At 37.9% G+C, this 14,170-nt stretch overlaps 5 protein-coding genes across 6 annotated transcripts; 1 reads left to right on the top strand and 4 right to left on the bottom strand.

The window, feature by feature from the left end:
• The first annotated feature begins 1,284 nt into the window (after positions 1–1,284).
• Positions 1,285–4,270, top strand: LOC107642891 (Galactose mutarotase-like superfamily protein). 2 transcript variants are annotated; one of them, XM_088488094.1, is made up of 10 exons: positions 1,285–1,615; positions 1,697–1,822; positions 1,911–2,024; positions 2,109–2,160; positions 2,447–2,584; positions 2,711–2,809; positions 3,019–3,116; positions 3,525–3,632; positions 3,720–3,801; positions 3,977–4,270. In XM_088488094.1, the coding sequence occupies exons 1-10, from the start codon at positions 1,563–1,565 to the stop codon at positions 4,040–4,042; spliced, it is 936 nt and encodes a 311-aa protein (XP_088344220.1). In that variant the 5' UTR covers positions 1,285–1,562; the 3' UTR covers positions 4,043–4,270. The 2 variants fall into 2 exon arrangements, with proteins under 2 accessions (XP_088344220.1, XP_088344221.1); XM_088488095.1 differs by having other exon boundaries at positions 1,308–1,615; positions 1,703–1,822.
• LOC107642890 (Tetratricopeptide repeat (TPR)-like superfamily protein) lies at positions 4,179–6,013 on the bottom strand. The gene has a single exon (XM_016346393.3). The coding sequence runs from the start codon at positions 5,890–5,892 to the stop codon at positions 4,336–4,338; it is 1,557 nt and encodes a 518-aa protein (XP_016201879.1). The 5' UTR covers positions 5,893–6,013; the 3' UTR covers positions 4,179–4,335.
• Positions 6,014–6,552: 539 nt separating this feature from the next.
• SYP112 (syntaxin of plants 112) lies at positions 6,553–8,115 on the bottom strand. Its single transcript, XM_088488562.1, has 3 exons — positions 8,007–8,115; positions 7,679–7,757; positions 6,553–7,529 (listed from the first exon to the last, which is right to left on the bottom strand). Exon 3 carries the CDS (start codon positions 7,499–7,501, stop codon positions 6,599–6,601), a length of 903 nt encoding a protein of 300 aa, XP_088344688.1. The 5' UTR covers positions 7,502–7,529; positions 7,679–7,757; positions 8,007–8,115; the 3' UTR covers positions 6,553–6,598.
• Positions 8,116–8,912: 797 nt separating this feature from the next.
• LOC107640141 (phosphopantetheine adenylyltransferase) lies at positions 8,913–11,848 on the bottom strand. Its single transcript, XM_088488563.1, has 7 exons — positions 11,599–11,848; positions 11,388–11,515; positions 11,231–11,302; positions 10,134–10,193; positions 9,648–9,742; positions 9,379–9,448; positions 8,913–9,267 (listed from the first exon to the last, which is right to left on the bottom strand). Exons 1-7 carry the CDS (start codon positions 11,633–11,635, stop codon positions 9,151–9,153), a joined length of 579 nt encoding a protein of 192 aa, XP_088344689.1. The 5' UTR covers positions 11,636–11,848; the 3' UTR covers positions 8,913–9,150.
• Positions 11,849–12,290: 442 nt separating this feature from the next.
• Positions 12,291–14,118, bottom strand: LOC107642892 (alpha/beta-Hydrolases superfamily protein). Its single transcript, XM_016346396.3, has 4 exons — positions 13,276–14,118; positions 13,070–13,172; positions 12,800–12,981; positions 12,291–12,705 (listed from the first exon to the last, which is right to left on the bottom strand). The coding sequence occupies exons 1-4, from the start codon at positions 13,926–13,928 to the stop codon at positions 12,432–12,434; spliced, it is 1,212 nt and encodes a 403-aa protein (XP_016201882.1). The 5' UTR covers positions 13,929–14,118; the 3' UTR covers positions 12,291–12,431.
• Between the last annotated feature and the right edge of the window lie 52 nt (positions 14,119–14,170).

The raw sequence follows: 14,170 nt of genomic DNA on the forward strand, positions 1-14,170 counted from the left end.
AGTATCATAGTTATAAGTTTAGTTTCATATATCCTAAGCAGAAAAGGATTAATGTTGTTGTTGTGCTACCCAACCACAGATTAAGAAAACAATCACTAGAGTGAGTTTTTCTAGTTCAGAAAACTGATATCTGATAAGAATTTAAAAAACTAGATTCAAGTCAAGGCAAGTTGAGGCTAAACTGACAAAAATAAAGGAATTTTAGGACAAATTCTAAGGCAATTAATCAATAGTTAGAACATATATTATAATTCAATCAAAATTATTCAATGTGACAAAGCATATTGATATTACTAAGCCTATAAATTCACAAGACAAGCCCTATTACAAATATCTAGTAGCTCAAGCCAATGAACTAGTGTTTATACCAAAAAAGAACAACAAGATTCATACGAGTAATAACATATTTTCATCTTGTCTTACCTTAATAACAAGTATTGTGTAGTCACCACACTCAACAAAGTGACACTTTTTTAAAAAGGAACAGCCAACACCGACATGCAAGGGAATTCGAGGTTGGAGAAGGGGACGTCCTACTGCGTTCGGCGGAGCAGAGCAGGGAGGCTTCAACGGCACTGCCAACACCGACATGCAGCAACAGCAGCAGCGGCCTGCCCTGAGTAAGAAGGAGAAACACCTTGTTCCTCGTACCTGGGTGGAATGACATCCCTGTGGCTGAGATTGGGGAAGCTCCAATTAACGCGCGAAGAAGCACGTTGAGGAGATGGGAGCGTCGCGGCGTTCTGGAGCGGTCTACCTGCCGACTGTTGCCATCACGTGGTGGACGGAGGCGCGACGTCTGATGAAGGCAGAGGAGAAGTTTACCCGATGATCCTTGTACTCTGGCCCGGCCGTGGATGGTTTTCAAATTCTGCTGCAGTGAAACGGTGAAAAGAGAGGATAGGGTTTGGTTAGGGTGATTTTTGTTTACCTGGGTGAATTTTGGGATGTTGCTGAAATGAGGTGGATTTTGAAGACCCAACCCAAGAAGAATTGGCAAATTTTTGGCGGGAGTGAATCATCTCCAATGAAAAAAAATTGGATGGTGTCTAGTGTTTAATCTCATTCTTTATTGCTCTCTCTCCTATTTAATTTTAGTCTCACTTATAGAATTAAAGGTGAGAGATCACACTTTATTCTCTCCAAGTATTAAAAACATGGAGAGAACATTTCTATTTCTGGCTGAACCCGTCTTGGTCCTAGCATTATTGTTAATATAAAAATTTTTAAAAATATATTTTTAAATAAATAAAATGAATCATAAATATTCTAGTATTTAATTTCGAGAAATCTAGGGTCCTGAGATTATTCATGTGGCACGCTAAATCTTGTCGCATCCCTTTGGAACATAAATGGTGGAGCCAAGAGGAAGAAGAGGCAATTGAGTAATAGGGGAATATCCGAATTTGCGCAGGCACAGATAACATTAACAAATAGCAACAACACAACAACCATAAGAAATTCAGCTGAAAATAATAATAATACGAAATATAAATAGTGATGGTCGAGTGACGAAGAATTGAAGTGATTCATTTGCCAGTTAGCGATAGCATCCATCATCCATGGCATTCTCCGTCAACACCATCACTTTTCCCAACATTAGTCGAGTCAACAGGTTAGATTACTCTAGCATACAATTTCGTTTCGTCCGTAATTTCTTAATGATCTAATAAAGTTTGGATTTTGGAATGTGTAGAAGCAGATACCCAGCAGGAATGGCATTCGCAACTATGAGCAACAAAACAATCACCTCTTCCGGAGTTCAACTCACTGAAGGCCAAGGAAACTTGCCTAAACTTGTTCTTACTTCACCCTCTGGTAGGTACGTCATACATGTAACTCTTTCAAAATTCTGATCAACTTTTCTCTTCAGTTTCGCTTGAATCTGAATTCAAGTCTGTTGGTTGCAGTGAGGCTGAGATATACTTGTATGGAGGGTGTGTTACCTCTTGGAAACTTCCCGCTGGCAAGGACCTTCTTTTTGTTCGCCCAGATGCTGTTTTCAATAAGAAGAAACCAATCAGGTGTTCTATTCATACACCCCTCATGCAAAACCATATATAGTTTCGATTTTTCGCTGTATACTGATTAGTTTTCTGTTGGGGCAGTGGAGGTATCCCACATTGTTTTCCTCAGTTTGGTCCTGGCTCAATTCAGCAGGTATCACCCTCTAATCAACTCTGTTTTCTTGTACTCCATGTTATTCTGTATGAAAAGTAAGAAATGAGTGTGTTCTGAATGAACTATAGCACAGACTAGATGGGCTCTAGGAGTATACATGTATTCTGTTTTTTCTAAGATGATTTTCTTTAGATAGATGCAAAAAGTCTGATTGAATTACAGTGGTTCTGCACACTTCTTTGTGGTAAAATCATGAGTGCTTTGTTGACTATACTGCTCTTCTATTCCATTGTATACTAAATTTGGTTGCTTGAGTTCTTGGCAGCATGGATTTGCACGGAATATGGATTGGACCGTTGCTGATTCTGAAAATGTGGAGGGAGATCCTGCTGTTACTCTGGAACTGAAGGATGATTCCTATAGTCGCGCTATGTGGGATTTCGGTTTCCATGCCTTATTCAAGGTCAAGGGCTTATTTTCTTTGACCAGAGTTCTCTCCCCTTTGCAATGCTGCCGTACTGCTAGTACTCATTCTTGACATGTTTCATTACCTGCTTGATGATAAAATTTCGTGCTTCCTGTTTTGCAGGTCACACTTAATTCTAAGAGTCTTTCGACTGAGTTAAAAGTTAAAAATACAGACAACAAGGCATTTTCATTTACTACTGCCCTGCACACGTATTTTAGTGTAAGATTTTATATCTGTTCTTATATGTCATCATTATCATTTTGTATAGGATTTTCCCGAGTTATGAGTTCAAATTAAGTGTCCAATCCAATGAAAATTATGTTCCTTTCAATAATTAGTTTAATTAATTAGAATTCTTCTAATACAAGTTATTTTGACTCAATTTATTGCTTACAATTAGAAATAATCATTTTAGCATTGTCACACAGGCTTCTGTGAGTGGTGCATCAGTAAAGGGATTGAAAGGATGCAAAACACTGAACAAAGATCCAGATCCTAAAAATCCAGTGGAGGGTACAGAAGAAAGGTCTGTATGTTATTTTCTGTCTGTGAATTCTTATAAAGAAATAAAACATAGTACTATTTGCTACGAGATTAGAATGAAACTACTGAAGTTGCTTTCCTTAGTCCAAAGGTTGGATAAAAATCTGCACTAGCTATTGAGTATCTTCAACTATCTTTACATGTGGGATATACAATGACATTCGTTTTTTACCTAAGGTCTACTTTTATTTCCCTTATTTTGCCTGAATTTAAACTAGAGTTCTGTAACATTGCATCCACTTAGTGGCCAATTTTTACCTTTTTCCTAATAGACAAGTATATTGTGTCAATATAACTTATTTAATACCAGAATTGCCTTGAATAAGGACCAGTCAAATCTTAGCTTTGAGTTTGTAAGTTTGCAAAATAGACAATAATCTTTATAATGCAGGGATGTGGTCACTTTCCCGGCATTTGTAGATTGCATTTATCTTGGAGCTCCTGATGAGTTACAACTTGACAATGGCTTGGGTGATTTAATATCTGTCAAGAATACAAAGTATGTAATTTGCAACTTCTATCATAATTTTATTATTTGGTTTTCCCAAGTCTCTTGCTTATGATCCTTTGGCTCTTGCCCATGTAGTTGGTCAGATGCTGTGTTGTGGAATCCACATCTTCAAATGGAAGCGTGTTACAAAGATTTTGTTTGTGTTGAAAATGCTAAGGTAATGAATTACGCTTTTAAATAGGGTTCAATGGTTATTGAGTTTAAATGGACAATTGTTTTTGAACATATGCGTGAGCATCCTTCAGAAATTGAGCATTCTGGTTACTGACTCTAGTTTTCAAGCCTCCCAGTTGACTCTTACGAATTTTAATTTTATGCTATCACTGTTTCAGATTGAAAGGGTCCAGCTAGAGCCAGAGCAAACTTGGACAGCTGTGCAGCATCTTAGCATTGCTTGAACCGCAACTGAGCTTCTTTATTGTTAAATATTTTTTGTCTTGATTTGTAAACAATACCTTATGTATTAATAATTTCCCGAGCTACTAAGAGTGTAACTGGTGGTGAGGAGTTTATGTAGTTTTGAGAGAGGTCATGTCTCAAAAAAGAAAAATCTCATTGCATCTGTAACATCTTTGTGATGAAAATAAAAGATAAGATAATTTTTCTTTCCACAAGATGGAAAACTACATTCTTCTCATTTTCATTACTTCCATTTTATTCTCCTCTAAACTTCCTCCCAAACGTATCATATCTATTCCTCAATAATATTGGGCATGTCATATATCTCTTGTATATGTGGGTATGAGGATCCAATCCCAGCAAAGAACTCGTGTTCAACCCCATTTAGTGTTATGCTGCTGTATCCTGGAAGATTCAGCAGTCCCCTATGTTTGATCTGGTTTCTTACTTTAACTGCTTGGTTCCATTCTCCGGCTGCAGCAAGAATGCTTGCCAGATGAACATAGCGGCCGCTATGATCAGGGTCCATCTCAATAAGAATTTTGCCAACCTCTTTTCCAAGCTCAATTTGTTTGTGCAGGTAGCAGGCATTGAGCAGTGCGCCCCATATTACAGCATTTGGCTTGAAGGGCATTGACTCTATGAACTCCTTTGCTTCTTTCAACAACCCTGCGCGACCGAGAAGGTCCACCATGCATCCATAGTGTTCCATAGAGTGTGCAATGTTGTAAGCAGTACTCATGCTATCAAACATGAACTTTCCTTCTTCAACAAGTCCTGCATGACTACATGCAGTCAAAATCGCAGTGAAAGTTATGGAAGTTGGCTTGATTCCCGCTTTCTGCATTTGGGTAAACCAGTCTAGGGATTCTCTACCCTTCCCATGGACTGCAAAGCCACCAATTATTGCTGTCCATGCATAGACACATTTATTCTCCAAGTTAGTAAACACTTGTAGGGCTCTTTCCATTTCACCACATTTTGCATACATGTCTATAAGAACAGAACCCAAAACTGGATCTATCTTTATTTCATTTATATTGATGTAGTTGTGAATCCACCTTCCTTGCTCCAATGAACCAAGGCCTGCACATGCTGAAAGCAAGCAACTCAGGGTTATTCGATCAGGTTTGATGCCGGCAACCAGCATTTGCTGAAAGAGAGACAGTGCTTCTTTGTGCATGCCTTTCCTAACAAAACCAACAATCATGGTTGTCCAACTGATGACATTTTTCAGTGTCATGTCTTGAAACATCTTATGAGCCACGTCTAAGTTTCCACATTTTATGTACCCATCAATCATTGTATTCCAAGAAACAATATCTCTAGTTGCAAGCTGGTTAAATAGGATGCGAGCCAATGCAATATAGCCTGAAGTCGCATACACACGAAGGAGGGAGTTTGTGGCATAAACCTCAGATCCATAACCCCTTTTGAAAATTTGAGCATGGATTTGCTGGGTTTCTTCAAATGCTGAGAGTGCAGAACATGCTTTGAGAAGGAAAGGGAAAGTGTAGGCATTGTGAGGCACCGAATGGTGAAGCAGTTTATGGTACAAAAGCAGAGCTTCTTCCGGGTCATCACTGTTCGAGTATGCTCTGATCATGGTGTTCCACATGACAATATTAGGTGAATTTATTCTGTCAAAGAGCATACGAGCACAGAACAAGTTGCCAAACTCTTTTGATGCATATGAAGCAAAGAGCCTGCTGGCTGTCATCTCATGCATCATGGTGCCATTTTTCAGTATTTGGCCATGAATCTGCTTCAGTTCTTTTAAGCTTGAACACCTCTCAAGCAGAACCTGGCTCTGCTCCACACTGGGTTGCATTAGCAGCATAGCCACCATTAACAATTAAGGAAGGGAATTGTCCTTCTAATATAAGTTGAAAGAAATTGTAGAAAAGGGAAGAATACATTCTAAATTTGTGGCTTTAAATTGCCAGCACCGCTTTGGGATAAGATCACAAGATATTTGTAGACCGAATAGAATATCCTGTTTAAGACGATAAGAGTTAAAAAAATTAGACTTCCTTCTGCTTCCATGTACCTAGTGTCGTTTATTGACCATTTGTTGAGACAGTTCTTTTCATATTATTGAAAAAGGAAGATTTTCTTCACCTAAGTTTGTATATGGTAACTTATCTTAACATATTCATCCCGTTTTTAATCTCCTACAAAACACACTGCAAATAACAAAAGGAAAGAAGGTGGGTTCTACAAGGTGCTGTAGTAATAAGAATAATTGGCGTTTTGCAGGTTTAACTTGTAATTTCACCACAAAATTTAAGTTAGGGAAAAAGGTCACTGAAAGCGCAACAGAACATGTAAAAAGTGTAAATAGCAGATGCATTTAAAAGGTTCCAATTTCCAAAATTTGTCAATGAATTCTACTAGAGTACTAGTAATATGAAAATTTAATTCTCCAACAATCTGAATGAATTAACAGAACCTATTCCCACAATTCTAGAAAAAACCAAGCATTAGGAGGAAGTGGAAAGAGCTTTTTACAGTCTCAAAAACTCGAAACCTCTCTCCTCAAAAAATTACTCCAGTCAAGAAGTCAACATTGCTATGAAGCACACCAACAGCACAATCAACCCAACAGCACAAACCCAGCACCACCATTTATGGTTCTTCTTCTTCATCTGATTGGCATAGTAAAGACTATTAGTTCCACCATGGATGTAGTTACCAGCACTGGCCATATTATCTTCAATATTGTCCAATTTCTCCCCTTGTGTCTCAACCAGAATAGCCATATCAAGAAACACTTGGTGAAGCTTGTTCAAACTCCTCTGAATATCCATCACAGCCTCATGTCTAACCTGAGTTCCCATGTCAGCATCTGTTTTCCCAGCCAAAAACTCAACTTTGAGACTCCCTGAGATCATCTTGTCCATGACCTCTTCACTCGGAACCTCGCCGGTCGCACTGTAGTACCTTCTCTTCAAATCTTCCTTGTAATCAGACAGTATCTTGTCCCTCAAGGACTGAAACTCATTCATCATGTCCCTAAGCTTGACCCTCAAACCATTTGTGACAGAACTCCTTGTCCTATCAATTGGTGTACCCTCTTTATAGGACTCTGATAAATTTCTATTGGCTATGTTGGATTGGTCCAGGACCTCAAGCCTTGCCTTGATGATCTTGGCCTTGCGAAGCACCGCAACCATGTCAGATTCCATGCGGTCTCTTAGTCCACGGAGGACTTTTGCACTGTGTGTGGACTTTGCTTCTTCATTCAGTTGCTGAAGATCAAATAAGAGATTGGTGATCTCTTCCATTTCAACCTTGATTGCATCCACTTCTTGGAAGAACTGAGTGAGATTAGGGTCTTCTAGTTGTGTGGGGTTGAGTTGCCCTGCTTCAATATCACGTTCATTTTCAAGGTCCTTCATGACCTGTTTCTTCAGTTCAACATAACTTAAGAACGATTTCGTCATCAGATCATTCATCTTTGAAAAAAAATTCAAAACTCAGCACCTGAAAAAGAAAATCAAAACCTACAGAATTAATGTAATGATTTAAATGAAGAATGGAAACAAAACAATAACAACCAAATGAGAATATCTAAGGAAGAAAGCAAGAAACTTGAACGGCTCTAGGTTACATGAAAAGAAAATGAAGCATACCCTCTTGGACAGATTCAAGAAATGAGACAGTTTCTCAATGGATGAAAGTTCTTGTCATGAAGCAAATGCCCAAAGTGATCTAAGAAGAACAAAGATAACAAAATCAGAAATGAGAACCAACAGCCATTTTCAATGCACAGAGAGCCAAGAATTAAGGAAATCGATCATCAAAAATCAAATCTTTAGCGCCATGCATGGAGAAATGCGGTCTCAGAAATAATTTTTACACAGCATGTATGAAAAAAACTTAAGAGATGGTGTCTAACAAAGCCATGCACTTTGAAGAAGAAGAAGAAGAAGAAGAAGAAGAAGAAGAAGAAGATTGAACCTTTGATGAAGGGACGTGGCTATAAGACTTGAGTGACAATCTTGAATGCAATTTTCAAACTTTGAGTCTGTTTTCGTTAAACAAAAACAAACGCATGCATATATGTGAGTAAATTTTGAAATTAATTTGTAATTCTGAAACAAAAGTATCCGTTGCCCTATAATATAGTCTCCTCTTCACTCTTCACTCTTCACGTAACTGTTACAATTTCAACCGCCAAGCGGTCAATGCCCTTGATTTAAAAAAAAAAAAACTATTTTCCCATCATGATCTAATTTTAAACTAGCGTTTTTGAAATTTTTCTAGATTTATATCCAATCATATGTTATTTAGAAAAAAAAAATTATTTGCAAGAGAGTGAATATACTAAGATTACACTTAGTGGAAAAATATTTTTTAAATTGATTCTGAAAGAGTCCCACTAGGGAGACAATGGACTATTTGTACAATGTGACTATCTAGAATAACCATCCGAATACTAGGAATAATAAACATTTTCCCAAAAAGTTTAAACTGATTTTTGGGTTCACCAAGAATTGAATTCTTGACCTTTCGGATCTAAAACTCTAATACCATATCATGATATCACTCATTCCAAAAGCTTCAGCTGATGAAAAAAGGTAACACTAATGGTTATATCTCTAATACTCCCTAAACCTCCATTGTACACATTATACAAATATTCCATTAGCTCCTCATACTTTCCCATTCCGAAAATTCAGTAAACGAGACAAGAACAAAATTACACGAGTTAATCGTTACGCACCAACATCATTAATTAATTTTACCTTATCAGATACTTTAAAGAAAATAGAAAAATTAATTCTAGTAGAGAAAAAACATTCATAATTAAAATGGGTAAAATCAACGTTCGCTTGAAATAAACCACCGTATATGATCTTCGCCTTTAAATAATATATAGTCACATTTCATTAAATAAATTCAATGATACAAATATTATCTGCAGGGAGAAAAGTTCTTCCTTCTCAAGGATTTGCGAGTTTCTCCCTATTTTCCCCACTCCTAAAATGTTTCCTCCATTTTCTGAACTCTGATGAAACAACAACTTGCATGTTGCAATCATGGGCAGTGTAAACAATGTTTGAAAAATAATATATGTATAAGCTGAACAAATTCTTTGTTTCTAAGTCTGTGATATTGTGCTTTGCTGGTTGACTTTTTCAGCCTCAAGCTTCCTTAACATTGATGAACTCAGCTTAACTTCACCCGAACCTCCAGAGACCAAATCTACAACTTCAATCTGCATATGATACATAGAAACAATTTCTAATGTCATAGAAAGGTTTTGACAAATTAGTTTCTTACTTTTTCTATGGTGACAAAAAATAAATAAATAAATAAACAGCTATACCTTTAACTGTGAAAGGCCTCTTTCAGCTCTTTTCCTGTTTACTGCTAATCCTCCAGGTACTGTCTCTTTGCTGTATGAGAACCAACATGAGTCAGGTATCAAAGAATTCACAAAATTATGCTACAATTATTAGAAACCTAAAAGAATTCACAAAATTATGATAGTAATGAACTTGCTCAAGTCTCTATCAGAGCAACACTCTATGATCATGATCAAGATCAGAAAACAACAAATAAAACTGGCATAACACAACCTTGCAGATTACAAACCTTACAACCACAGCCTCCAAATCTGCATCCACGATAGAAGGCCCATAAGGATCTGTGATTGGTACAGCTTGCACTTCCAGTTCTGGCTTGATAGACTGCATGGTTTTGCATACCAATTTCAAATAAAAATTTATATAAGATATTTTTTTCTTTCAAATAAATCTTAAATGATATGCAACTGATGGATGGATGTAGATTAGGACATCATTCATTTTCTTTCCATCCACCCTCAGAAACTAACAATACAAAGACACACCACTTAAAATAGACATGCATATGTCAACAAAATAATATAATAAATAAATTCATCCATCATTAAGAGGGTAAACTTTTCTTGGCTAATAATTATGCTCATTTAAGAGAGAGAGAGAGAGAGAGAGAGAGAGAGAGAGAAGGGGGGGGGGGGTAAAGAAAAGTACATGAAATAGAGGAGATTATTTTTGATAAATTATGTGTAAGAACATAAGGAAAACATTGCCTTTGTACCTTTATGAAAGTTTTAACATTGTGTATCCTTTCCTCAATAGGCTGTATCAGTTCAGCAAACTGCAAAGTAGAGAAGGATCATATAAGGAAACTTCAAACCTAAAAGCAAAAGCAAAGCCTGAAGAGATGAGGGAAAGAGGCTCTTTTGTGAGTAAAATCCATACACCAAAAATTATAACTCGGTAATAAGTTGATCTTTCATCTTATAGTTGAAATTACCAGTTAACAAGCTCCATTATACAATGTTTAAATCAATGAGCTCCTATACAATTTAATAGAGAAACTTTTGTAAAAAAAGTATAATTCCCAAATTTCAAAACTGAATTTCTCTACCAAAAAAATTTCAAGAGACAAAAAATTGAAGTACTTAACAGTTTAGTCAGTTGTAGCATGATACTCAGTTTCACTACTTTATATTTTGCACATTGACTACTGAAAATGAATATATTGTCTGGAATTTGAATTCAGACATACTCTTCTGATTAATCTGAGCAATCCGAAAATAATTTGACTCAGACACCAATAGTAAGCTACAAGAGTTCAGTGAGAGAAGATGACACTGAAAGAGGGGGAAAAAATAAAAATGAAAAAATCAAAGCCTAATTGTTTCTTTCTTGTTTTAGCACTCAAGTCTCAACTAATGAATGATCATGTCTTGGAGGCTCTTCAACCATGACTTTCTGCAACACAAACCATACCTGATTGAAATTGAAGACACAGCAGTGTGGAGCAGATAGAAAAAATTCACATTTTCAATAGAACTAATAGGATAAAAAGAATCCAACTTGCAACAAATCAGCCGGTTCAAAAAAGTTAAATGTTACATAAACACATCCAAATCAAGAACTGGTTGAACTGTAATACTAAAAATTAGTAATCCACAGCATGATGGGAACTGGGTGGGATACACAGCTTAAAACATAAAATTGAAGCTGCAATTATACTACTGGCAGGTACATGAAAAATCTAATTTTGGACATTGACACAAATAAACAAATAAGTTCAGCACAGAGAAGGAAGCTAATCAATTTTGAACGAGACTACGAGAGTAACATTATGATATACGTAAAATGAAAAAAAAAAAAAAAAAGGCTAACCTGCTTCTTTGCGAGCATTGGTCCATCGCAAACTCCGATCACAATCCGGTGCCTTGCCAACTGTGCTGAAGCCTGCTAAAAAAGTTTCAACATTTCACATGACATAGATATATAAACTGGAAATTTCTAAATGAGAGAGAGAGAGAGAGAGAGAGACGGTGAGGAAGAGGCGGTGGCCATCGTGCAATCGGTCAAAGGTGCCGCCGTTGACGACAGCTTGGTAGGTGTTGGGGGGAGAGAGGGTGGGAAGCAGCATGGGATCATCTTGAGCGGCCATTGGAAGAGCTTAAATTCAAAACAAGAAAATGCTGAGGCACCATTTGCGCTGATTTCAAAACATAACTATTTCTAGTTCTAGTGTCACTTACCATGAGCCTCGCTTTTCTTCTGCTGCAGGTTCAACATAACAGCAGAGGCGTGCGATTCGAAAACAACGGTCCAGATCTTCCGGTTAGGTTGGTAATTCCTCCGGCCGTCAAAGGAGCTAGCACGGTGGTTGGTGAGAATACCATACGGTACAACTATTTGCGTGCCAATATTTAAAGGTGAGAATACCTGTGGCGTTGTTATGTATCTAAATGTTGCCACACGCTTGATGGTTAGGACCTAAAGAAAATCAGATTCAACTACCGAAACGTGCGGGAGATTTTAGCCGCACAACAAGAATGTTCAGCTCACCTGTGGTCCCTCACTACAATTACATAATTATCCCCCAATTCTGCTTAGGAATATGTCTCAATTCAACATTTTATCGTAAGATCATATTACTAATATTTTGCATCGGTACCTATATTTTTATCTTCCTACTTCATTAGGTGTCCGATTAACACTCTGATCATGGATTGTTTTGTAATTTGGTAATATATGTCAAGAAATCTAAGACATTTTACGATTTATTTATTCCTGCCAGTAAACTGACATTTAACAGCTGAGTTTAATGCCTTACGTGGAGATGATGTTGATGTAAATGTTACTATGTTAGTACCTTTAACCAATATTCCAATTAATCAATTTGTTTCAAGTCTACCACCCAAGTTCTGCTATCAGTTTGCCATGTCTATTTTCTTCATCAATCATCAAAAGAATCGATCTATTTCTGAAATTTTGAATGTTGCATACATGTTCATATAGCCAAAGTAAATAAATTCCACTTGGGACTAACCAATAAGCAAATAATTTTACACTTGAAAGGTAGTGACTCTCAAGATATGGAAGTGGTCTTGTTGGCTGTTGCAAAACACTCGTTCAAGAAATCAGTAACCTCTGATAAATACAAGTCCGGAAAAGTCCTGTAATGATCCACATGAGGGGATGAACCGAAGTTGAAGGACCTTACCCTCCTTCCCATCCTCCTTTGCTCCTCAATGAACCCTTCTATTGATTGGTACGGAACCACTTTGTCAGCGGTACTATACAGGTATAGCTGAGGGCAAGGTTGCTCCTTCAACAGCACATTCACAACCCTTGTTAACCTCCTGTTTCGGACACGATAAATTAGCTTACTATATATAGTACTACTAGAACAACAAGAATCACCAAGAAACATTGGCATTGAGAGAAGAGACTCACTGATTCACATCAGGCAATTTCAATAGAAATGAGAACAATTTCTCTAGAAGTGCCAAGACCACGATTTCCATTCTTGAAGGTTCATTTTGTTGAATGGTTGATGTGTTAACTTCAGTCTCAGTGGCTTGGGTCGAAGAGCTGCGCTTCTTCAATATGGCAGCAGAAAAACCAGCAGCCCATACCTACAAGATCAATATACAATAGCTCACCATATTCAATTTGATAATTCAACAACAAAGCCAAGAACAATGAACTAACACATCAAGTTACCTGTGGATTAAAGGGTTCTCCTCCTCCAGAATCAACAATGCATCCTTTAATCTTATCCATCAGATCCTGTCTATCGAGCATTCTCGCCAGAACGGAACCATAACTGTAATAAAAAGAAAAAGAAACGAATTTACAAACAATGAGTAATGTAACCACTCAACAAGAGTGAAATCATGAGGGAATGGAATGGGATTGGACATACATACGTAAACCAACCAGTGTTGCTGAAAGTGTGAAACACCAAACAGCGTTGTCTCCCATCCTCTTCGTCACGTGACACCCACGTGATGAGCTCATCCGTCAGCGCAGAGATTCGCCTCTCAAGTATCCTCCCAAGGTCGAAGGAGAGCAGCTCCCTCACATCAACCACGAACGTCATCGCGTGTACTCCACGCGCGTTGTACCACTCCACGTACCTCTTGAGGTGCTTCGTCTTCGCTCCCAGCCACCCCAACAACACCACCGTCGTAACCCTCCCTTCCGCCCCGCAAAATCCCATCTTTCCCCCAATCCTGTTCTCCGAAGCAGGGTTCCAAACGAATCCGCCACCATGAGAACGGGAGAGGAAGGGGCTGACATTATTTGTAGGGTGAGAAAAGTTGAGGTTTTGGGAGGCGGTGAGAGAGGAGAAGAAGGTGAAGGGATTGGGATTGGGATTGGGATTTGGATTTGGAAAGGTGGGAAATTGAGAGGAGCAGATTATGGGTGTTGCGTTACGGTGGTAGCAATAACGAAAAGGGAGAGCGGGTTTTGATTTCGGCAGATGGAGAAGAGAATGTGAATGTGAATGTGAAGTGGTTTTCTGAAGAAGGTGGCGACCAAGAATTGAGGGGTTCAGGATCCTCATATGAGCCTCCATTGCCGAATTAGAGGATGTTGATATTGCTGTGCTGTTTCGTTTTCACTGTTTTGATCGAAATTCAATCGAATGTTGAAGCAGCTTTATTTTCATCGTAAATGCGGACCATATTTCTCCATCCAAGGATGGATCATTACTCTGGTAGTATATGCTCCATGCTTATGCCCCAAACTAAGTGACATGTATGTGTAATTGTGTATTTCTGTAATTCTATATCTCTAAGAATTTTGTGCGGAGGAGTG

Source organism: Arachis ipaensis, chromosome B5 (assembly GCF_059453495.1).
Source record: "Arachis ipaensis isolate K30076 ecotype BB chromosome B5, ASM5945349v1, whole genome shotgun sequence".
In the NCBI taxonomy this organism is placed as follows: Eukaryota; Viridiplantae; Streptophyta; class Magnoliopsida; order Fabales; family Fabaceae; genus Arachis; species Arachis ipaensis.

What these genes read in the sequence shown, in the direction of transcription:
- LOC107642891 (XM_088488094.1), top strand. Translation starts at nt 1,563, where the DNA reads ATGGCATTCTCCGTCAACACCATCACTTTTCCCAACATTAGTCGAGTC. An exon ending in AACATTAGTCGAGTCAACAG is followed by an intron (nt 1,616 to 1,696) that starts GTTAGATTACTC and finishes TGGAATGTGTAG; the next exon opens with AAGCAGATACCCAGCAGGAA. An exon ending in CCCTGCACACGTATTTTAGT is followed by an intron (nt 2,810 to 3,018) that starts GTAAGATTTTAT and finishes ATTGTCACACAG; the next exon opens with GCTTCTGTGAGTGGTGCATC.
- SYP112 (XM_088488562.1), bottom strand. Translation starts at nt 7,501, where the DNA reads ATGAATGATCTGATGACGAAATCGTTCTTAAGTTATGTTGAACTGAAG.
- LOC107642890 (XM_016346393.3), bottom strand. Translation starts at nt 5,892, where the DNA reads ATGGTGGCTATGCTGCTAATGCAACCCAGTGTGGAGCAGAGCCAGGTT.
- LOC107640141 (XM_088488563.1), bottom strand. Translation starts at nt 11,635, where the DNA reads ATGTTGAACCTGCAGCAGAAGAAAAGCGAGGCTCATG. An exon ending in CAATGCTCGCAAAGAAGCAG is followed by an intron (nt 10,194 to 11,230) that starts GTTAGCCTTTTT and finishes TCTACTTTGCAG; the next exon opens with TTTGCTGAACTGATACAGCC. An exon ending in TTGGAGGCTGTGGTTGTAAG is followed by an intron (nt 9,449 to 9,647) that starts GTTTGTAATCTG and finishes GTTCTCATACAG; the next exon opens with CAAAGAGACAGTACCTGGAG.
- LOC107642892 (XM_016346396.3), bottom strand. Translation starts at nt 13,928, where the DNA reads ATGGAGGCTCATATGAGGATCCTGAACCCCTCAATTCTTGGTCGCCAC. An exon ending in GAGAACCCTTTAATCCACAG is followed by an intron (nt 12,982 to 13,069) that starts GTAACTTGATGT and finishes TTGATCTTGTAG; the next exon opens with GTATGGGCTGCTGGTTTTTC. An exon ending in AAATTGCCTGATGTGAATCA is followed by an intron (nt 12,706 to 12,799) that starts GTGAGTCTCTTC and finishes TGTCCGAAACAG; the next exon opens with GAGGTTAACAAGGGTTGTGA.